Source organism: Lissotriton vulgaris, chromosome 6 (genome assembly GCF_964263255.1).
Source record: "Lissotriton vulgaris chromosome 6, aLisVul1.2, whole genome shotgun sequence".
In the NCBI taxonomy this organism is placed as follows: domain Eukaryota; kingdom Metazoa; phylum Chordata; class Amphibia; order Caudata; family Salamandridae; genus Lissotriton; species Lissotriton vulgaris.
This window is the reverse complement of record NC_141694.1, coordinates 785,919,999-785,944,741: the sequence shown is the minus strand read 5'-3', so window position 1 is coordinate 785,944,741 and position 24,743 is coordinate 785,919,999. Positions and strand designations below refer to the sequence as shown.

The 24,743-nt window shown below is 41.5% G+C and overlaps 1 protein-coding gene across 1 annotated transcript in view; it reads left to right on the top strand.

Annotated features, from left to right (window-relative positions):
- Window positions 1-24,743, top strand: part of EIF2AK2 (eukaryotic translation initiation factor 2 alpha kinase 2) — a 515,830-nt gene that overhangs the window by 214,184 nt on the left and 276,903 nt on the right. The window contains exon 6 of the mRNA XM_086925273.1: window positions 10,232-10,380. Within this exon, the coding sequence (XP_086781399.1) occupies window positions 10,232-10,380 (149 nt within the window). The remainder of the gene's footprint in view (window positions 1-10,231; window positions 10,381-24,743) is intronic.

Here is a 24,743-nt window from a genome sequence, read left to right as displayed (position 1 = left end):
TTGACAGCTACGCTGCCGGTTAGCTGCCCGGTTAGCTGCCCGGTGAGCTGCCCTGTTCGCGTACCGGGACGCGCCTCTACGGCGTAAAATCGCAAAATTTTTTGCCCCGCGGGGCACTTTAATATCCCCCTCATCAATCCTAGGGGGTCAGGAGTGGTCTACCTTGCCCCCTTTCCTTCATTTCCCCCTTCGTTTTTCACCACATCTTGTCTCTCGATCGTACCGAGAGACAAGATGGCGGCCGCTCCGGTTTGTTTAGAATGTTGACAGACACCGGAGAGCCAATCAGATTCGCTTTGCGAAGTTCCGTTACGCGTCAGGTACGCGAACCGGGGCGCTAACCGGAGCGCTGTCACAGATATATATATTTTTTTAAACGTTAATTTCTCAAAATCCACTGGAGCACATATATTGAGACATAGCAAAGGCACGTCGGGCAAACCATATCTACAATTTTGCCAAGTTTCATGTAAATCTATTCAGCCGTTCGAGCTAAAAGTGAGTCCAACCGCCCTATGGAAAAATGAATGGGAAAAACGCGTTTTGGGACCCCCCTTTGTTCTCGGCCCCCCCTTGACGAAACCCCACCAAATTTTCAGGGGCTGCTCAGAAAAAAAATGTGCCATTTTCCTGAAAATTTCAGCCAATTCCGTCCACAAACGCCAAAGTTATTAGACATAGAATTTTCAGAAGTCCCATAGAGAAAAAATCCTAACTATATATACCCACTGGCTATCGCCAGTAGGTAATATACATATATAAACATATGTAATCTGCATATCTATATAAATATAAATGCATGCATACATATACATATATGCATACATATGCATGTTATTTACATGAAAGTTTTAAAAACACTAATAAAAGCAAAGCTAAAAAGCCACCTCATTACAAACAGAATGGCTTTAACTTAAACGAGGGCGAGATCTATTGCATTTTCAATGCTTGTTTACTTTGGTTCTATCAAGAAGGCATTCAGATGTGTCACACATTTGCCATAAATTCTGAATGTTAGCACTCTAGTTGCTCATTAGATCAATGTAGTAAAGCTAGTGCTCACCAGGGAAGTCTGCTGCTAATCATGGTTTGCAGCCATTTTACCGCATTTTTTATCCCGCAGACTTTCAGTCCGCATACCATTATCCCGCAAGGTCATTGAGCTCGCATACCATTATCCCGCATTTTTTCAAAACGCATGTGCATTTATCGCGCATGCCTTTACAAAGAAGTACGTTTTAAAGGCATGTATGGTAAATGCATTTGCGTTGTGAAAACCACGATGACGAGAGAGGTAAGTGGGTTTGTGTTAATTTTTTCGTGGGTTAGTGATTGTGTAGTGTAGTGTAGTGTTGTGTAGTGTAGTGTTGTGTTAGTGTAGTGTAGAGTTGTGGTGGTTGTTTAGTGTAGGGTCATGCTGGGGGTAGTGTTTTAGGGTTTAGGGTTGTGTTGTAGTGTTTGCGTAGTGTAGGGTCATGCTGGGGGTAGTGTTTTAGGGTTCAGGGCAGTGTTGTAGTGTTTGCGTAGTGTAGGGTCATGCTGGGGGTAGTGTTTTAGGGTTTAGGATGTGTTGTAGTGTTTGCGTAGTGTAGGGTCATGCTGGGGCTAGTGTTTTAGGGTTTAGGGTAGTGTTGTAGTGTTTGCGTAGTGTAGGGTCATGCTGGGCGTAGTGTTTTAGGGTTTAGGATAGTGTTGTAGTGTTTGCGTAGTGTAGGGTCATGCTGGGGGTAGTGTTTTAGGGTTTTGGGTAGTGTTGTAGTGTTTGCGTAGTGTAGGGTCATGCTGGGGTGTAGTGTTTTAGGGTTTTGGGTAGTGTTGTAGTGTTTGCGTAGTGTAGGGTCATGCTGGGGGTAGTGTTTTAGGGTTTTGGGTAGTGTTGTAGTGTTTGCGTAGTGTAGGGTCATGCTGGGGTGTAGTGTTTTAGGGTTTTGGGTAGTGTTGTAGTGTTTGCGTAGTGTAGGGTCATGCTGGGGGTAGTGTTTTAGGGTTTTGGGTAGTGTTGTAGTGTTTGCGTAGTGTAGGGTCATGCTGAGGGTAGTGTTTTAGGGTTTAGGGTAGTGTTGTAGTGTTTGCGTAGTGTAGGGTCATGCTGGGGGTAGTGTTTTAGGGTTTAGGGTAGTGTTGTAGTGTTTGCGTAGTGTAGGGTCATGCTGGGGGTAGTGTTTTAGGGTTTAGGGTAGTGTTGTAGTGTTTGCGTAGTGTAGGGTCATGCTGGGGGTAGTGTTTTAGGGTTTAGGGTAGTGTTGTAGTGTTTGCGTAGTGTAGGGTCATGCTGGGGTGTAGTGTTTTAGGGTTTTGGGTAGTGTTGTAGTGTTTGCGTAGTGTAGGGTCATGCTGGGGGTAGTGTTTTAGGGTTTAGGGTAGTGTTGTAGTGTTTGCGTAGTGTAGGGTCATGCTGGGGTGTAGTGTTTTAGGGTTTTGGGTAGTGTTGTAGTGTTTGCGTAGTGTAGGGTCATGCTGGGGGTAGTGTTTTAGGATTTTGGGTAGTGTTGTAGTGTTTGCGTAGTGTAGGGTCATGCTGGGGGTAGTGTTTTAGGGTTTTGGGTAGTGTTGTAGTGTTTGCGTAGTGTAGGGTCATGCTGGGGGGTAGTGTTTTAGGGTTTTGGGTAGTGTTGTAGTGTTTGCGTAGTGTAGGGTCATGCTGAGGGTAGTGTTTTAGGGTTTAGGGTAGTGTTGTAGTGTTTGCGTAGTGTAGGGTCATGCTGGGGGTAGTGTTTTAGGGTTTAGGGTAGTGTTGTAGTGTTTGCGTAGTGTAGGGTCATGCTGGGGGTAGTGTTTTAGGGTTTAGGGTAGTGTTGTAGTGTTTGTGTAGTGTAGGGTCATGCTGGGGGTAGTGTTTTAGGGTTTAGGGTAGTGTTGTAGTGTTTGCGTAGTGTAGGATCATGCTGGGGGTAGTGTTTTAGGGGTTAGGGTAGTGTTGTAATGTTTGCGTAGTGTAGGGTCATGCTGGGGTGTAGTGTTTTAGGGTTTTGGGTAGTGTTGTAGTGTTTGCGTAGTGTAGGGTCATGCTGGGGGTAGTGTTTTAGGGTTTAGGGTAGTGTTGTAGTGTTTGCGTAGTGTAGGGTCATGCTGGGGTGTAGTGTTGTAGGGTTTTGGGTAGTGTTGTAGTGTTTGCGTAGTGTAGGGTCATGCTGGGGGTAGTGTTTTAGGATTTAGGTTAGTGTTGTAGTGTTTGCGTAGTGTAGGGTCATGCTGGGGGTAGTGTTTTAGGGTTTAGGGTTGTGTTGTAGTGTTTGCGTAGTGTAGGGTCATGCTGGGGGTAGTGTTTTAGGGTTTAGGGTTGTGTTGTAGTGTTTGTGTAGTGTAGGGTCATGCTGGGGGTAGTGTTTTAGGGTTTAGGGTAGTGTTGTAGTGTTTGCGTAGTGTAGGGTCATGCTGGGGTGTAGTGTTTTAGGGTTTTGGGTAGTGTTGTAGTGTTTGCGTAGTGTAGGGTCATGCTGGGGGTAGTGTTTTAGGGTTTAGGGTAGTGTTGTAGTGTTTGTGTAGTGTAGGGTCATGCTGGGGGTAGTGTTTTAGGGTTTAGGATAGTGTTGTAGTGTTTGTGTAGTGTAGGGTCATGCTGGGGGTAGTGTTTTAGGGTTTAGGGTAGTGTTGTAGTGTTTGTGTAGTGTAGGGTCATGCTGGGGGTAGTGTTTTAGGGTTTAGGGTAGTGTTGTACTGTTTGTGTAGTGTAGGGTCATGCTGGGGGTAGTGTTTTAGGGTTTAGGGTAGTTTAGTTGTTTAGTGTATGCTAAAGGCATATTCGTTCTAAAAGTTTTCGTTATTTTAATTTGCGGCCTAATAGTACATGCGGGATTTTTTTTGCGGACTGATGGTATGCGGGATTTCGTCATATATTCGCTAATCATACTTTCTATGGCAAAATGAACCCCCTCATTTTGTTCCTTTTTAAATTAAATGTTTTAAGAGTTACCACTTTATTCCAATCAAGATGGCTTCAGGTGTGCCATACCTTTGTAATAAGTAGGACTGTTAGCACTCTAGTTGTTCTTTAGAACACTCTGGGACAATCTGTCATTGGGCTATAGTTGGGCTACATCTGGCTGATATTTGGGCTACATTTGGTTTTTTGTCTCTGGTGGCCATCTTTGGGCTACATTGGGCTACATTGGGCTACATTGGGCTACATTTGGGCTCCAACATATATATAGCCCAATGTAGCCCAATTTATATTTTTCAAAGTTAATTTTCGTAAAAACCACTGGAGCCTATATTTTGAGACATAGCAAAGGCACATCGGGCTACCAGTCCCTACAATTTTGCCAAGTTTGGTGTAAATCCATTCAGCCGTTCAGGCTAAAAGTGAGGCCAACCGCCCTATGAAAAATTGCATGGGAAAAACACGTTTTGGGACCCCCCTTTTTTCTCGGCCCCCCCTTGACGAAAACCCCCCAAATTTTCAGGGGCTGCTCAGAAACAAAATGTTCCATTTTCCTGAAAACTTCAGCCAATTCTGTCCTCATAAGCCAAAGTTATTCGACATAGAATTTTCAAAAATCCCATAGGAAAAAAATCCTAACTATATATACCTACTGGCTATCGCCAGTAGGTAATATATATATATATATATATATATATATATATATATATATATGAACCAAGTAATCTTCAAATAACCACACTCCTGTCGTGGAAAAACGAAGACACGGACCCAGAGGCTGCAGTCAAGGAGATCTTTAATAAAAACCTCGCTGGTTACGCGTTTCGAGCACCAAGTGCCCTAATATATATATTATGCTACTTACCAGTATGCATCTGTTCTTGGCATGTAGGGCTGCTGACATTCATGTCTGTGCATAGATCGCCGCCTAGTGTTGGGTCCGGAAGATTGCACTATATATATATATATATATATATATATATATATATATATATATATATATATATATATATACACGCTAGCTGTACCCGGCCACGCGTTGCTGTGGCTCAGTCTGGTTAAATGGAAGAGAAAGAAAAGAGTAAGCTCACGTTTCTAATATGTTTAATTTCACAATGCTTGTGGGTATGCAATATGTTTTTGTTCACTGTAATATATACCAACTCCTCCCCCCTCCCTCCCTCCCTCCACCCACTTCCCGGTCTGCCATCCTGACAGCAAGTGCCCATCTTAATATATGTAGACTATTGTCTCTATACGTCCTTTCTTAATGTTGCAAAGTGAACCAACTCCTCCCCCCTCCCTCCACCCACTTCCCGGTCTGCCATCCTGACACCAACTGTCCATCCTAATATATGTAGACTATTGTCTATATGCGTCCCTAGTATTTGTTGCGCAGCAACCAAATCGATAGGGTCTGTTCGGGTTGCAAAGTGTACCAACTCCTCCACCCTCCCTCCCTCCACCCACTTCCCGGTCTGCCATCCTGACACCAACTGTCCATCCTAATATATGTAGACTATTGTCTATATGCCTCCCTTGTATTTGTTGCGCAGCAACCAAATCAATAGGTTCTGTACGGCCTTTCAATTAATAACACGCGCGTATTGGACAAGCACGTATTCGAATCCAACGTTGTGTGTATATATAAACACGCGCTAATGTTGCAAAGTGAACCAACTTCTCCCCCCCTCCACCCACTTCCTGGTCTGCCATCCTGACAGCAAGTGTCCATCCTAATATATGTAGACTATTGTCTCTATGCGTCCTTTCTTAATGTTGCCAAGTGAACCAACTCCTCCCCCCTCCCTCCACCCACTTCCCGGTCTGCCATCCTGACACCAACTGTCCATCCTAATATATGTAGGCTATTGTCTATATGCGTACCTAGTATTTGTTGCGCAGCAACCAAATCGATAGGGTCTGTTCAGGTTGCAAAGTGAACCAACTCCTCCCCCCTCCCTCCACCCACTTCCCGGTTCGCCATCTTGACACCAACTGTCCATCCTAATAGATGTAGACTATTGTCTGTATGCGTCCCTTGTATTTGTTGCGCAGCAACCAAATCGATAGGGTCTGTTCGGCCTTTCCATTGAAAACACACGCTTATTGGAAATGCACGTATTCAAAACTAAGTTTGTGTATATATAAACACGGCTAATGTTGCAAAGTGAACCAACTCCTCCCCCCTCCCTCCACCCACTTCCCGGTCTGCCATCCTGACATCAACTGTCCAGCCTAATATATGTAGACCATTTGTCTCTATGCGTCCTTTCGAAATGTTGCCAAGTGAACCAACTCCTCCCCCCTCCCTCCACCCACTTCCCGGTCTGCCATCCTGACACCAACTGTCCATCCTCATATATGTAGACTATTTGTCTCTATGCGTCCTTACTTAATGTTGCCAAGGGAACTGTTGGAACCTAAATATGTCAGGTAACCTAGGGTAGCCTGGCCTAGGGTAAGACACTATCACTAGAGGCACATGTGTAAAGGTTGCAGAACCACCCAACAGTAAAACAACGTAATTTCACTCAAAAATGACGCTACACCAATGTTTGGAAAAATACGTGCTTGTTTATGAAAATATTCTTTGCTCTTTTTGTCCTTGGATATCACAGCTTAGCACTTTACAGTTTGACATGTAAATAATAATAATACTTTTCCAGTTGCTAAATTATATCGTTACCCCACTTCAACAATACATCACATTGGACTCCAAAATTGGTTAGACTTGACTTTTGTACAGGGTTTTTATACTTTTACTCCCTGGCTACTGCTAACCACCAAGGGAAAGTTCACAATCAGTGAAGATTGACAGTGGTTATATTAAATTTACATATGCGCTTGAAACCCCTGCAAGGACCTTACATTTTCTAGTCAAGGGTTACTTTTTACACCACTTTTATAGTTAGCTCTACCCCCCTTGGATTTGGGGTTCAGTGGCTGTTCTTTCCTGGCATTGAACTCGACAAGGTTTACTTCAATGGGTCAATAATCAGTTAGTAGCTCCCAGTCAGGGGGGACAATGAACTGTAGTACTGGATCACGTGCTTATGCACCAAGTTTAACTTTCCCTCACACCGGAAGACTTCCTTTGAAGTACCACTCCCCAATCCCTTGCGTTGATCAGCCTTCCCCTCTTCCCACACACTCCTTACTTTCCGGTAGTGACTTTGAAGGCCGAAGTCTCAGTGGGGCAGAGCCGTCAAGAGGGCTCCACGAGCTACCAGACGGCAGCGGTTGATTCCGCTACTTCCCGCCCAGCCAGCTGCTCAATCTCGGTGCTGGCGCGGGGAGGAGCGGTAATGGCACTTCCCCTCTCCTGAGGGACGACTGTGTGCCTTCCGCCTACTCAGCCTCACGACCTCCGGGCTGGGGCAGACAGGGGCTCGCCTTCGCGGACAGGAGCCGCTCTGAACTGCTTCCTCGGTGCCGGCCGACTCCGCCTCTCAGAGCCAGACAGCTCCACTGGGCATGCGCAGGGAATTAGTGTCTCAATCACAGAGACCGCTCCGTCGACCTGGCTCAGCGTAGTGACTCTGCAATGGGCCTGCTCGGTCCTAGGCCCCTCCTGAGGTGATAACCCGGCTCAGTCAGGAATATGCGCAGTAGCGCTGAATTTCGAACACTTTGCCCCTTCTCACGGACCTTCAGTGGCGCTGACACGGAGCGCGATCGGTGCCCCGGGGGTCCCGCTCACAGTGAAAACAAAGGGAAGCTGCTCAGGCCCAATAGATCCTAACTCCACACTTCACTACCTCACAAGTCGGGAGGCTTGCCACTCGCCACAGGACCAGGCACTGGTAAGAAAGTCTCAGTGTCTTATAGGGAAGGAGCTTTCTTCTCACCCTAAAGAGGGGGGGGGTAAAAGGGGGGATCCTTTGCGTTGGAACCCCAGATCCCCTAGTTCAGCAATAGTCCCCAAACCCTCCTTACTGGACAGATATAGGGGCCCAGGCGATCTCCTAGTTCGGTTCCCAATGCAGGGACCTTCTCAGCTCCACAGACTACTGGGATTAACCCCTTCACCTAACTGTCCAGGGTCAGCAGGATGAACTAACTCGGCTAGGTCAACAGGAATGGGGGGTGGAAAAACCTAGACAGAGGGCTACCCTTGTAGAGCAATCCACCCTTCAGGATCCTACCCCTACCAGACCTCAGCCTTCACTCTAGCTGTTCCTCACTGGCAAGACAAAATGGCTGTCCAGCATTCCGCCTTTTATAAGCTGACCCTCAGAGGTCCAGAAGGGACCAGAAGGTTCTGGAATGCCCTATTCCACCCTATGGGACAGGTTCTAGGTTTGTCAGTTGTGACAGTTGGTAGCCACCATTTTGTGACTCCATAGAAATTCCTGTCAGGAAAGGCCTCTAGGCCTGAGGTGAAAAACTATGAGGGTGAAAGAACACCTATCCCCTTGACCAACACCTTGAAAAAGCTAGTGGACACAAAAATTAATAAAGGTATGAGGGGCAAAAAGGGGACAAAATAAATAATAAATTGGAGGGACTACGCAAAAAGTCAGACAGGTCTAACACGAACCAACTCCTCCCTCCACCCACTTCACGGTCTGACACGCTAATATTGCAAAATGAACCAACTCCTCACCCCTCCCTCCACCCACTTCCCGGTCTGCCATCCTGACACCAACTGTCCATCCTAATCTATTTAGACTATTGTCTCTATGCGTCCTTTCTTAATGTTGCAAAGTGTACCAACTCCTCCCCCCCACTTCCCGGTCTGCCATCCTGACACCAACTGTCCATCCTAATATATGTAGACTATTGTCTATATGCGTCCCTAGTATTTGTTGCGCAGCAACCAAATCAATAGGGTCTGTTCGGCCTTTCGATTAAAAACACGCGCGTATTGGACACACACGTATTCGAAACCAAAGTTGTGTATATATAAACACGCGCTAATGTTGCAAAGTGAACAAACTCCTCCCCCCTCCCTTGGCCCACTTCCCGGTCTGCCATCCTGACATCAACTGTCCATCCTAATATATATAGACTATTGTCTCTATGCGTCCTTTCTTAATGTTGCCAATTGAACCAACTCCTCCCCCCTCCCTCCACCCACTTCCCGGTCTGCCATCCTGACACCAACTGTCTATCCTAATATATGTAGACTATTGTCTATATGCGTCCCTAGTATTTGTTGCGCAGCAACCAAATCAATAGGGTCTGTTCTGGTTGCAAAGTGAACCAACTCCTCCCCCTCCCATTCCAATCTTCAAAAAAACGTGCCGGTGCGTCTGGGTCTTTCTCTGCTTCAGCGCAATAACCACAATACCACGGCTCCAATGTGTCAGCATGTTTATTTAGCAAACACCGGCAACAAGATCCCAACGCGTTTTGGAGCCTTTACTCCATGGTCACGGGTTAGGTTTGCATTACTTTTTCACTCTTTCATTTTCAAAACTAGCCTCATGCTAGCACAGACCCGAGTAGTTTTTGTGTTATGACTATAGTGAAAGGGTATATTCTTCTGCCAGGTCTTTAAAAGTATCTCCCTTGGACCCCCTCCTCATCTTTCTTGTGTTATGGTAGATTCACATGCACCCACCTTCCTCCCCGGACGCCTGTGACTGTTGCAGTCATTTTTAAGATCTCATCTTCTGCATAGGCACAGACAACTTTCCATACGTTCTATACATCGCTGCGCTTCAGATGGCGCCTCACTTGTCGTGCGTGGAAACAATCTAACAATGAAATCGGTGACCATGAACATTAGTAATAAGAGGAGTCACTTTACCTTGTGACTCAAGACTTCTTTGAAGAAAAACAACTTTCACTCATCCGGGCCCAACATTAGATGACAGTAGTATGCACATCATGTGTATCCACAGCACTACATGCCACAAACAGATGCGTACAGGTTAAGTAACATTTTCCTTATCACACTTACTGGTATATAATATTTAAAAATTGACAGTATATAATATTTAAAAATTGACCAGAGAACTTGGAAGTTGTGAAATCTTCATGACTGATGGATGTTTATTGTTAGAGTAATGCAATAGTATAGTCACTGTTTTATTCTGCATATTAACTATTGCTTCAGAATGGACAACTTGTATTTTTTCTACTTATTGAATTGCAAAATTAAACACAAAAATGATCACCACTGTACAGTTCCTGCTTTGATTTTGATATTGACTTTATGCTAAATAACTTGCCAGGATATTTAGCAAGCATTAGCCTGCACTTTATTTTCAAACTGTCCTTTCTAATGACTTTGATAAGTAGCTTTGTAAGTGAAATTATTGAATAAATCTAACTTTTTTGTGTCACTCTTTGATATGCTATAATCATGAAAACTAATTTTTCCCTATGTTCTGTACTCAGATTGCTAGTGATTCATCTAAATCATCAAACCCAGACTTGGAAAATGGAGACACAAATTACATTAAAAGACTGAATGAATACTGCCAGCGTGAGAGAACTTCGTATCACTTTAAAGAGATTAAACAGGACGGTCCCTCACACCTTCCAACGTAAGTAATATGCACTTTTAGGTTTTTCTAACTCGATTGATTGTTTTGATTGTCTTTTCAACTGACTGATGCTCTTTTTTCTTATGAGTAGAGTTGTGTTGCAGTTTACATGATGAATGTTTTCGTTTTGTAGTTAGGACATGTGGTGACTTTAAAACTGCTGTGATACTATGGGCCTGATTATGATGCCGGGTGGCGGGACACAAAACACCACATACACAAAGCACCACCTACACATACATTAGCTGCTATTGTTCAGCTGGCTTTTGCCATTAGACAACAGGCCTGCCCATCGGCACTGGATACAGCCCATGTCATTTCACAAATGTGAACACCTCTGAAAAGTAGTTTGTACACAATGGCTTTCATTTCTTACTTTTTCCTTTTGTGTTATAATTTCTTTTTAGAAGGGCTTCGCCTCCTCTCCTGCGCTTTGTCATTGAGCTTCCTATCCTGATGTTGCTTCCTAAACCGTAACAGTTTAAAGAAAAAATATTCAATGGCCAGATCGCTCCAACGTGCTGCCAGGCCGCTCACTTTGCTTTCAAACACTCCTGTGCACTTTATTTTTATTTGTAGTTTACGGTTCCAAAATAACTGTCAGCCGTGTCGGAACGGTCATGTATAAAAGGCCCAAATGGCCGTAAGCACATCATAACACATCTACTCACCATTTTGAAATAGTTTACAAGACGGCTGTCACATGTGCTCATGAGTATGTGGACATAACAATGCATGCACACCCTTGTGGCACGACACACCAGAAAGATGCGGTGCTCCAGTGGAAACAAGCATTGACAAAGCCAATAGGTTGCACCACTTGTCTTTTAAAGATGCAGATTTTCAACTTTGTTAATGTTTGTTAAATTAGAATTTTCCAAATGAGTCATTATGTGAACTCCTAGGACTTTATATATCTAATTACTATCAGCATCACTTATGATTGTGTTTGTACCCAGAGAAGAAGGGAATGACATGGAACAATAATGTTGAGCAACAGGTTATTGGCTCTCTCCAATCGTATCTATATCCCTCACCACTCTTCTCACTTTATTGAAGATCTGTGAAGCAAGAATCAATCACATGGGGGACAAAACAGTCTGATACGGTTTTCTGAAAGAGATAGCTGTCACCTCTCGTACTACGTGAGATGAAATAGCACATATTTTGGGACGGTTTGGCAAATAAGGGTACGAGGTGGAATAACATACAATCTTAGTTCGCTCAGAAAATCACATGGTTAGTGTAGAAAGACCATTTTCAAGAGAAAGAGCCTGGACATAGAAGACTCTTTCGACAGAAAAAATTCCTAATTTTGTGGCCAGCTTGAGAGAGAGTTATTTAGGCAAGCGAATCTCGTGACATAGAACCAAATTGACTTACTATGTTGAACAGTGTCTTGGTTGAGGAGTTCATGAGAGATACATTGCTCTTTCCAAACTACAGCCCAAATAATCCTTGTCGAAGGGGACAAAGCCTAGAAGAGGGTAGTTAAAGGAAATAGCTATCTGGTCCAGCGCTGGCCAAAGCAAGCTCAGTAAGTCTCACCACTAGGCACCACAAACTCTGACCTCATAAGGGAACAGAGTAAGAATGTGGCCATGTTAGGAGGAGGGGAATTAAGAAGAGGAAAGTCAGGGAAGGAGACCAGGAACTCTACAAGAGACAAATACATCTAAAGTTCTCTACACTCCTTATCAGTCTTGTTTATCTGTCTTGTGCAATACCTTTTCTAGTGCTCCTTCATAGGCTTTCCAGTTTTGAGAGGAGATGGTTGGAAATCAGGATTACAATGTCTGAAATTGTGGGGCAGTATAAAACCCACAACCATATGGGAATGGATGTCTGATATGGACTGTTGTCAAAGAGCAAAGCATGTGGTGTATCAGGGAAGAGGGTGCCCAAAAAGTGGGATAAAGTTTGGGGGCTTGTAGGGAGTTTAGAGGGGTTTGAGGATCAGACAAGAACAGGGTTGTCAAGAGCTTATTGGGTTGCATGCGATCTTCTCATTCCAGTTGATTGCGCAGGTGAATATGCTATTGTAACATATTGAGAAATGTTATATTTACTGATGCCTTCAAATTGCCACTCTATTTTGTATTGAAATGTAAAAAGTCATACCCAGCTACTAATATTATTAGTGTTGTAATAGCGACCATATCAGGCAAGATTACCATAGTGGCACACAATGCAAGATTATCAGCAGTGATCACCCTCAGTGCATAAGCAGTACGGTGAAATAGGCTTTGTCAATTTGGAATGCCTTTATGTGGATAATATAGAATAGCCATCGCTGCACTAATCTTCCCTGGCTGCAAGGTAGTAACAGTAGTAATAACTGCCCCCAACACTGCATTGTTTCACATTGAAATGGCAGCTTTAAATGCATTTTGGAAATCCAGCCATTTTTTCCACACATCAGCTTATGAGTTCTGAATGTACTCACATTTTCGTCTTGAATGTACATTTTTCAGTTGTGCTATACATATGTTAATTCAGCTAAGGAAAAGCGTCTCATTTAGTATGTTGGGCTGTACACAGAGGAGCTACTCACAGGGGTCCGGAGAGCTACCAGTAGCTGATGAGCTACTCGTTGGAGAAGCTATCTTCCTCAGATCTGTATTTATATTTATATATCAAAACGAGTTCCAGACCATCTTTAATACAACAGCAGTTTCCTCACTCTGCAGTTACAGCTGTCTTTATCCAAAAAATGTGTATAACTTCTTAGGCACCTGGATCTCTCAAAGTAATTCACTCTCTCTAGCTGCACTTTGCAATCTCTGCACAGATTAGTAAATTAATTACCTCGTCATCAATGTGAAAGGGTTCTTGGAAATGTTTTTTTTTGTATCTGTCTATTCAGTTCCATAATCAATCACACAGCAGAGTTAGCAGTTCACATTTCATAGCAAGTCCAAAATAAAAAGAAAAATTAAATATGTTCTCTGGTAATACTTTCTCTAAGTTCGTAACAAGTTGTAATCAGTAAAGAAATTCTTTCACGTGAGGTTTAACAAGGTTCTTCTTTTGCTCGGTGTTCTCAACCGAAGATATACTATAATTTCTTTCTAATTTAGTAGTTCAAAGAAAAGCAGAGTCACAGTTTGCGCAGTTGTGCTTCTCCCAGTTTGTCTAGTTGTCTCCAATCTCACCAAGCCACAGCTTTGATGCTCCAGTAGAGAAGAGGGCTGCAAACTTTCTCACACAGATGATCCGAAATAGTGAGCCTAAATTGCAAGGTATGGCTCCCTTTCACACAAGGGGGCGACCCAATATGGCTGTCATACTAAGATGTTCTCTCTTTGTCTCTCTCTCTCTCTCACTTTGTATGTCTGGTGATACGTCCCGTCTTGTTCACGAGCACATATATTAAGGGACAGCAGGGTATTTCGGTGGGTCTGCAACAGCATACTCTGACAGCTTCCCAGGCCTCTTAATAGACTTATATGAGAGTCCTGTTTACATCATGTCCCAAGCTATTAGTAAGATCCAGGAAGAGCATAAAGTGGCTTGGCCAGGTGCAAGCTTTTTGCTTAATTGATTGAAGCAATTAACACGTCGCTCAAGTAATGATACGGCACTCTTGTTGAGTAACGGTACGCCACTCTTGTTGCGTAACGATGCGCCACTCTTGTTGCGTATCGATAACCCCCAGTGAGTGCCTCTGTGGTAACTGAAGGGGCAAATGGTAATGTCACAGTGAGTCATAATACATATGTCACTCCATATGTCACTCCAAATGTGGCCATAACCCCTTGGGATACATTTTGAGGAGACCCCCATAAGTTTCACATTTTTCTGGCCTAGTGTCAGTTGCATTTTTTTAGCAAAATCGCAATGGTTTAATAATGATTTTGCCAAGATTACTTTTCTACTCTCATATCTTACTAAAGATGATTTTTATGCAGGCAACACCATTTGTTTTCAGTCAGAGTCTTATATTATCCGCCTGGACTCAGTTGAACGCTCAGTTATTTATTATTTTTGGAACAAGACATAAACCCATTTGGCTCACAGTGGCTTGCTAACTCTCAAACAAGGCAGCCAGGACCTAATGAGTTAAATCAGCACACCTGTCTCTTGTGGCTGCTTAGATGTTTGCTATACCCAGCCCCTAAGTATAGCGTTTTAAGGTGCATCAGTAACATCAAGAGCTTGCTCCAGCATATTCAGGTGTCTTACCAGGGATCCTAGGATATTAAGGTGATCTTAGTAATAACAAATAGTACAAACAATTTTTGCTTTACATATTGAATGCAGGTTGATTTAAAAATTGAATGAATGTATGACCTAAAGAATTTAATGTGCAATAATTGAGTTTGCTTTTCAGATGTAAAATAGTCCCATACGCAATGCATTGTCTGAACTCCAAAGGAGAGTTTACAAAAAGGATGCTTGAAGCCCACCAATAATAAACAAACAAATTGCCAGTACTGCGCAATTAATCGAGAGAATACAAGGAAAAATGAGTTATAAGTCTCTCATTTTCAAAGACCACTCTTTCAGTCAAGATTTAATCAAATCGAATGAATTTATTTTTATATATTTGCTTATTTTTTTTAAAAAAAACCTTTTGTGGTATTAAGAAGAACGGAACAGTGATCATTTGGCTTTTACTTGGTTCAACATGTTTATCATGAATATCAAGGGAGGAACAAGGATCTTAGTGCTAAGAAACTTTTTAGAAAAAGAGGAGGGATTTTTGACAGGGGTGAGTGGAGGGAAAAGAGATAGGACACGTTTAAAAGACTACATTCAAAACAATCAAATAGTATACATGAAATGACTACCAGACAGAGAAGGAATGGTGGAAGGGGGGTGGGGCGGTGTGAGGGATGTGGTGACCCTGCGCAAGTCCTATTTATAATAGCAGGTGAAACCAAATACACTGAATGGAGGCGAACAAAAATCAATACAATCAAAAGATTAGACCATCAACAATTTTACATTTGGACAATACAATCACAAAAGATTGGCCTAAATCTACAGACGGGAAAGGTCGACGCGTTTCGAATCCCTTAGAATAGTGGGATTCTCTTCAGGGCCATACGGAAATAATCTGGAAGACATAAATTCGGAAATCATACTGTCAGTCATAAACCTGAGCAACTCTCAACTTAACATTCAGTCCAGCACATACTCAGGTCATACCTGTGCTTCTGTGAGTAGTCTTTTCTGTCAAAGGACTAGAAACATAGGGATGGAAAGGGAGGGCTCATGAGTGATCAAGATCAGATGAAAAAGTCCTTCATGAAAGCAGTTCATTTGTCTATGTTACTCACTTGGTTGCTGCTAAACGCGATCTCCTGGGTTCACTATAATCCGAAGATTGTTATGCCATTTTGTAGAAGAGATTTTCCATGTTTTGAAATTTTTTTGGGAAAAAAACGAAAGGTTGAGTGAAAATCTTGCTTTCCAATTTGTCCTGGAAAGACTCGAAACTCGGTGTGACAAGCAACATTCTGTCGTTCAGGACTGCTCGAATGATACGCGTTTGGCACTCGCGCTATATTTCAGTGGTAATGGAATGTCAACGTCCTGATACCTGATGGAAACGAGGGGTGGAGTAGAACTCTTTGCTAGTTCATAGAAATATCGCAAAGTCCTCAATTGGGGCGGAAATGCGAACTCGCATATGTTACGAGGCTAAGAAAACATATTTTGACACTGGACCAAATTAGCTTGGATCCAGCAGAAAAGTTTTACCTTTGGTTTGGAAACACGATTCCTCCGTGGGCGTCGCTTCCGTCAATGGAACGCCGTGTGGTTGTTCCGGGTTGGCGGGTTAAAGTAGGACTCGGTTCCGGCCGGGGGAATGCTGGGGGTTGTAGTTTGGCGGGCGGGTGAGTGATGAATACTCCAGATTGAAATGGGTATGTAAATAACTTAAATAGATGGACTACAAATCCGGGTAATAGTAGCCAGGCAATGTATGTTGTGCAAAGGTTTGATCGCGCGAAAGGTCTGTCAAAGTCAAACGCAGGGCGAATGGGTAGTGGTCCAGCGGGTTTGAGTCAGGGCTTAGTTCCGGGTCAGCGGAATGCTGGGGGTTGTAGTTTACGAGCGGGTGCGTATTGGGCGCTCCGAATTGAAATGGGCGGGCAGATGATATGGATCGATGGATGGCAAATCCGTGGAATTTTAACCAGGCATTATATGTGTTAGATAGATCCGATCGACCAACAGGCCTGTCCAAGTCATAAGCAGGGCGAGTGGACAGGGCTCCAACATTGTGGATCCATGACTGGGTCGTGACTTATGAGGACGGTCGTGTGTGTATCAATGAACTTGAGGCACTACAGGTTGGCTGGGATCAATACATAGTCCGGTTGTTGCGTACTTCAGAAGCGGCTAGGTGTGGTTGTGCCAGCACATCCTGGCTGCGCCGAAGCATGTACACATTGCACGGCAAGCCGATAGGCCGTATTCCGGTGCTACAGGCCACCAGGCGATCATGCTGCCTATCCACCAGCCAGAAATCTTTTGGACCCTCCTGCCTGATGTTTTCCTGTGAGCCCGGACTGCCAGCTGTGATTACTCCAAGCTGATTTTTATAGTTCCACATCTCGAGAAGCCAAGGAGCGCTTCAGTATACTTGTGCGCCACTCGAGAGGCGACAGGTGGGGAAGAAGGTGGTATAATGATATAACGCAATGGTGTAAGGTAGTGATGAAGGCACAGCTCTGTGTTTTTGTGGCGGTAGCGGTGCTCAGTGCGGCTTATGGTAGCCCAGGAACCTGAAGCCAGTTAACTCTAGTTTTCACATCTCGTATACTGAGAATTTGCTCCCTCTTTTCAGGACTCCGTTTGGGCCCATGGAGTTGTTCCTAGCACCTATTTGACTGTGCTTATCATTTAAGATCGGCCTGGATGAGCATCAGGATTTAGAAAAAGTGGGCTGTCCACTTCCTAGGGAGTTATCTAGTCTTTGGGGCAGAGAATGTAAAAGCTGAAGGCAGTCGCAGCTCATTGCATTTTCTCATATACTTCGACGTATATAGTCCCCAATATTATGACCTGCTTCTGAATTAATGGAAACATAAGAATATTTCTGTATGTTACGAAATAAAAAGCATATCTCTTAATCTCAAAAAGGGAATATCAAGAAAGTTAAATTTCTGAGCAATGGAGATCCAAAGTAAATCCCCCTCGCCCTCATTGTCTTCACTCAAAGAAAATTAGTGGTGGTGGAAAGAATATATCTCCTAAAGTGCTTACACCGCAATGTAACAAAAGGGTTATAGATCGTGATCTCATTTAGGGTACAGAGTTTAATCACATAAAGATGACATCTTCCCCGTTAGCATAGTCCATTCTGAACTTTGTAAATAAACATTTTAAAACTCACGCTCATCATACAGTTAGTGTGTCACTCGGAAAGATAGCGTGGAAATGGCAAATAATGAAGAAATTGAAAAGGAACTCATTGAACAAAAGGAAGTCACAGTGTTTTCAAATTAATCTTCAGTTTTATCACCTTATCAAAGAGGATCTCAGTTATTTCCCTCTCCTTATTTAAATTCAAAAGAATTTAATCAGGTCAAAGTCATGTTATGAGAAAATGCTATATCAGCGCAAAGCTCATGTAATGCCACGGCTCAGTATTTTTACTTGAGTCAGAGTTTAAAATCCTTTGACCATGTAGTTGATTTGGTGGAGGATCATTATTGCTCTACATCTTCAGCTTAAACGGAAATTGGCCTCTTTTCCACTTCATCCTGCTCACCAATCTTATGATGCAGGAAGCATTAAAACCACTTATTGTTGTAAAGAAGAATCAGCAGAACCAATGTTGTCATGTTAAGGATATATGTTTGGATTTATGAAAAGTAAACAGTTGTTTACCAACATTACTACTGCCATCCACTTTTGTGGTGTTCAAAGTGGGACATATGAGATAGATGGAGATGAAGAAGTTATGAGCAACTTGGGAAGTCAGCAAATAGGGGATAGCAATGCTATACTGTCACTAAAACAGGAAATTTGGAAGAAACACAGAAAAGATTCTAGATGAGGTATCAGAGTCAAAATATGTCTATATTTGAAGGGTAAGTGGGGCTCCTCTCTGATTTATTATATATATTTGAAGAAAACCAGTGATTGTGAGAATATATATATAATCAAATCAAATACTTTCATCATATAAGTTCCAAAATCAAGGAAAAATTAGAAACCTTTCAAAACTACATAGGTAAATCAAATTGAGCCTTAAGAAAAGTAAAATCAAAGATCGAAAAATATTGCAAGCAATGAACCCCCAAAAATGAGATCTCTTTCACCGTCTGGCAAGTTAAACAAAGTGATAATGACAGTAATTATGTTCCGAAAGGTAAAAAAAGGGGAGCTTTAAAGCAGTGAGATTCAGTTGTTCTAAGGATATTATCACATTGGACCATATATAGTTGAACCTCATGTAAATTAACGTAGGACATGTAGTGCACAAGGCAAGCCCTAAAAAAGACGTAGATATCTATTTTGATATTTACCAGAAAGGCAAACAAGTGAGGATGCTTCAGCCACTGATTAGCTCTAAAATTTTAAACCTATTCAAACAAATCCCTAACCTTGCAAAAATAAGCGCAAATAAACTTGAATATATAGGTTTTTATCAATAATCAAAATGGTAGAGTGGTGAATAAAATCTATCTTTTTTTCTTTTTGTAAAGAATAGGTTTTGAAAAGTATCAGATGTATTTTAATGGTATCAGCCCTGAAATAAACAGGTTCTCAAAGTGGCAGTAAAAATTAAGAACAGCCTCAACAAGACATAGTTTTTGAAGAACCATGCACAGAAAATATCAGGTCAAGTCTTTTTGTGGACATAATTTTGATCCAGACAAAAGACTGAATGGCAAGATAGAAAATAGCTTTATTCTGAACAATTCAACTTAGCATTGTAAGAAGTGATTACATTAATAATAATTGGATAGGGTCACCATGTAAGTGTCTAATGTTCAACCAGTATAATATTTTAACTGAAGAAAATGTGTGTCTGCAACCATTTCCATGAAACTTTTAGCAACATTAAACTTGCAACCTTGAATGTCCATAGGTCTAAATGAATAATTAGGAAAAATTATATGCTAGAAATGTGAACTCGTTATCAAATTCTAATGCTCCTGGAAACTTGGCTACAGGAGATACCCAGGGTAGAAGATGTTGCTGCTTTCTGTGTGTCAGTTGTTAAACTGGTGATGAAAGACATCTGGTGCTTTACTTGTACTAGTTTCAACAAACATTATAAAGATCTCACAATGTTGTAAGTAAACACAAAATGTGTGTAATTCATGAAATTGTTGTGTATAAACAAACTCTGTTAGTGGTGAATATTTATATGGATAAGAATAAGACATCTACAATGTTGACAAAAATGGAAGAAATTGGATTAGAACTTGAACGATTAAAGTTAGAATATTGAGAATCATTTGTAGAAATGGTGTGGGATTTCAATATTAAGCTATTGCCTACAACACCAGATGAAGTCTTAGGGTCTTAGGGGATATATTACATTCATTTACATTTCCAGAGATTAATTTCCATATTTTCTTTTGCTCAAGGGTGGAATAAACTATAAGTTGATGGTTAGAAGAAAAGGAACTTGTCTTAATGGGCATACTCTCTTATATTCTCCAGAAATAAAATGTTCTGCTATGAAAATCACACCTGCCTTATTGACTATATTTGGTTTTAACTTGGGAGTTTCTTCGGCTCAGAGACCATAAGCTGTTCAGTACTGTGGGAGAGATCAATAGGTAGTATCCATCTGTCTACCACTAAGTGAGAAAGAGTACATCCTTGATAGAGTTCTGCCAGTAGAGCTTGTGTATTCAAAAATATTGATTCATGTGTTGACCGCACTCACATTAACATGCTTTATGATTATCTATCTGATAATTGCATGGAAAATGAGTTCAATAAAATTCGGAGCAAACTTCAGTAGTACCAATACACAATGAAGAAGGTTGTTCCGTGCCACCAGGTTATAGGCCAAAAAATTATGGTGCAGCAAACTTGAAGGTTAGTTAGCATTGAAAGTGCAAATTGGTCTGGTTCCGATAATCAAGAGTTAAAAAGGAAAATCAGTACAATGCAAAACTGAAAAAAAGGCTTATATCCGGGACCATCAACACTGAAACAAAAAACTAATAAGGAGTTACAAAGCACAGAAAGAAGATAGCCTATTTTGACACTGAATGGAAGAAAATGAATATAGTTATTAAAACAGGATACCCAAAACTGTTATAATCTCACAGTTTTGGTGGTCCACAATAATATGGAAATGTGGGCAAAATGTATTTCCTTCCTCTTCAGTTACATTTCAAAGATACAATAAATTCCAAAGTTGTAGAAGGTAGTAAAACCAATATTTTAAAAAAGAGATGAAAGCCTACACCGACAAGAATCAAGTATAAGCAAAAAAAATCTCATGACTATGTAGCAGGGGGTTTCTGAGAAGACCATTTGACAGTGGATCACTTTCGCTCTGTGATCGATAGTGCAGAAGTCACTCAAAGCTAATCAAAGGCTGTGTATGTGTATTGTTGACTTCCGAATTGCCTTTTTAAAAAAAAAAAAAAAAATTTGTCCTCATATATGCCACCAGTAGATGTTAGCTCTAGATAGGCGATTCTTCGGGCCACTGACACAAATCTTCCTTTCCAACCCTTGTGTTTGTGGATAGCCTATGAAGATTGCCCAGAGGTAGGGCTGTTACCCGTCCAACTCCCTTTCATGATGGTACTTGCTACTTAGGGAGGACAGGACCACAAGACCTCTGGCATAGTCATTGGACTATTAGTTTTTTATTTCTCACTCCATGCATTTAAGGCCGACCACAGATTAACAGACTTCTCACCCCCACATAGTGTATCGAATCTACTCACCGCCATGATGTTTTTAAGGCAGTCTGCAAATTTTGGAGGGAGTTCCGACTTCCACTCTTTACAGATCTCTCTTCTAGCGATGACTATTACATAAAAAATAAACTGTGATATATTGCTGTTAATATCATAATCAGATGGGAGACCAAAGAAAACCAATCTAGGGTTACATTTGAATGAAGATGAAAGTACCTCTTCCAGAAAACCACACACTTGTCCCCAGAAGTTACCTATTTCGGGACATTCAACAAACATATGTATGTCATTAGCTTCTTGAGACTTACATCTGGGACAAGAGTATTGAACTGCTGACATCTTAGAAAGTTTAGCTGGAGTCCAGTAAGCCCTGTACATTGTAAATAAATGATTTCTTCATAAATTTGAAGGTTTAATAATTTTTTGAGACATCGTAAAAGAATCTACCCAAAGTTCCACTAAATTATCTGAGATCTGAACCGTGGAGGGGTCCCATAATTTACTAATATATGTTTCCAAATTATCCTTACTTTCCAGCAAAATTTTATACCATTGAGCAGTCTCCCCTTTCCTTCCTGTATTGCCACTTATTAAGTCTAACAAGGGGTTCTCATCTTCTATATTCCAAGTTTGACTTCCCCACCAGGCCGACAGTTGATAAAACTTAAATCTCGTAAGAGTGCCCCCGGTTAAACTCACTAGGACTTCCCAGTTTAATAATTTCAAAGCATCACAAAGGTCCCCCCAGTTTGAGAGACCGGCTCTCCTCAATGGAAGAGCTAATTGATCCATCAAACAGTCCGGGGTGCCGGGGGAGTCCCAAATTGGGGCTTGTGAGTGATAGTAGTGAATACCTAACATCTTGCGGATCTGTAGCCAATTTTCTAGGGCTGCCTTCAGAAGCTTCAGTCGAACCTTTTTAAAAAAATGTTGGTCTCCAAACTTAAACAGAAAGAAATCTGCACTATGTGGGATGTCTAGTAGCATAGCCTGAAAGAGTATACCATTGGAAGTAAAATCCTGCTTATTGGCTAAAAGTCTAAAGTTTTTGAATTGGAAGGCATAGCAATTAAGAAGTAAGTCTGGGAGTGCCAAACCACCAAGTTTTAATCCTCTCCTCAGCTTCTTCCAAGCTATCCTGGGAGATTTTGTCGCCCAAATGAAAGAGCCTATCCTGCCTTGCAAGTTAAGAATATCTTTTTTATTGAATACTAGGGGGATGGAGTTAAAGAGAAACGTTACCTTTGGCAAGATTATCATTTTAATTAATTTCACTCTGCCATAGATGTTTAAAGGCAGGGTGTTCCACCTGGACAGGAGTTTTTTAACCTCTTTTATTACAATTTCCCAGCTGGTCTTAGGAGTATCTTCCAGTTTTGGAGTAAGTTGAATACCCAAATATCTAATCTTGGATTTAGCTTCTGGGATAGGGACAGTATTATTCCAGCACATACTATCAGTTTTATCTCTGTTGATACTATACCCAGATACTGTACCAAAGTCCTCAGCTAGTTTAAATAATCTTGGTATTGCTTCTAGAGGTTTGAAGTATAAAGAAGAAGATCATCTGCGTATAGAGCTGTCTTAATTGTTAAATCTCCTATTTTAAATGGTTTAATTACTGGGTCCTGTCTAAGGGAACAAACAAAAGACTCAATATATATATAAAACAAAAGTGGAGACAAGGGGCATCCTTGCCTTGTCCCTCTGCAGATGTTCAGCCAGTCGGACAAACTACCGATTACCAAGATCTTAGCTCTCGGGCCCCTATATAAGGTTTCAACTCCTTTAACAAAGATCTCTGGGAAGCCGAATTTCACCATCGTTTTCCATAGAAAAAGCCAGTTCACTTGGTCAAACGCTTTGGCTGCGTCTATTGCAACAATGGTGAGCTGCTTCTTCTTCTCTATTGCAAAGTCTATGGCTCCAATTGCTTGGAAGGTGAGTTCATTTAATTGACGGGCAGGAATAAATCCCCTCTGGTCTGGATGGATGATAGATTTTATGACTTTAGCGAGTCTGGTTGCCAAAATACCAGAATATATTTTTAAATCAGAATTCAAGAGTCAGATGGGGCGATAAGACTCAATTCTTTCTGGATCTTTATTTGGTTTAGCTATTAAAGAAATTGTGGCATCTAACCAAGAAGACGGTATTTGTTCTCCCTGAATGAATATTTTATTAAATAGTTTCTGTAATGGGTCTAAAATTTCTTCAACACTGTCTTTGTAGACCTCTATCGGGAGTCTGTCGGGTCCAGAAGCCTTATTTCTTGCCATTTTCTTCAATTGGGACCTAATCTCTCCCTCTGATATCTCCTTTACCAGAAAAGCTAGATCTATATCACTCAGCTGTGGCAGGTCTCTTAAAATCCACAAAGTGTCCAGTTCTCCCGTAGGTCAATTGATTTTTTCTAGATAAAGTTCTTCATAAAAGGATCTGGCTTCCCTTTTAATCTCTGCATCTTCTGTTAGGAAAACACCGGTCCCACGTTGTATCAGGGATTTAATATTGTTTCTGCTTCTCTCCGTCCTAGCCTTCCATGCTAGCAAAGACCCACATTTCTCTCCATATTCAAAGTTGCGTAACTTACTTGCTTCCCATTTATCTTTAAGTATTTTTTCAGTTCTTGTTCTGAAGTTTATTTGTAGATCTAGTAATTCCTTTTCTAGTCTTGGTACATTGGTTCTATCATCCAAAATTGCGGAATGAAGTTGCTGTTCTTTTATTTTAATCAAGCTAAGCTCTTTAAGATCCTTTTCTTTATTAAGCTTCCTGTTTAAAGTCATTTGGGAGCCGTATATTCCTCTTATATAATACTTAAATGCATCCCACATAATGTAATCAGAAGCGGTATTATTATTAAACTTGAAAAATTCTGTTGACTTTTCCTTAATTTTATTCTTAAACTCTTCATTTAGTAAAATGGTCCTATCCAGTGTCCACCTATATTCTAGAATGTTATTTTGGAGATTAATGTTTAATTCAACCGCTGAGTGGTCTGACAGACCTACTGGAATGTAAGAAATAGAAGAAATACTTGCTAAGAAGGATTGGTCTAGTAAAAAGAAATCTATTCTTGAAAACTAGTGGTACTTTTTGCTGTAAAAGGAATATTCTCTTTGGGTACCATGTTTAACTCTCCACGCGTCGCGCAATGTATAATCTTTCATAATATTTTTCAAGACTGTAAGGGATTTTTTGGAACAGTTATATTTGGCTTTTGCGGTGCGATCTACTTCAGGATCTAATAGTAAATTAAAGTCACCTCCTAATATCATAGGAATTGTATGCTGTAGCATATATTTTTCCAGCTTTTGTAGAAAACAGGCATTGTCTTAATTCGGGCCATAATAAACCCCGCATAGAAACTTGACAATACCTATTGAGACTACAGCAGCCAGCCACCTTCCTGACTGGTCTGTAGTCCAATCATGAACTTTAATCCCTTTATTGGCGCTAACTACTATTGCTACCCCTCTCATGGCACCCGTTTTTGTTTTG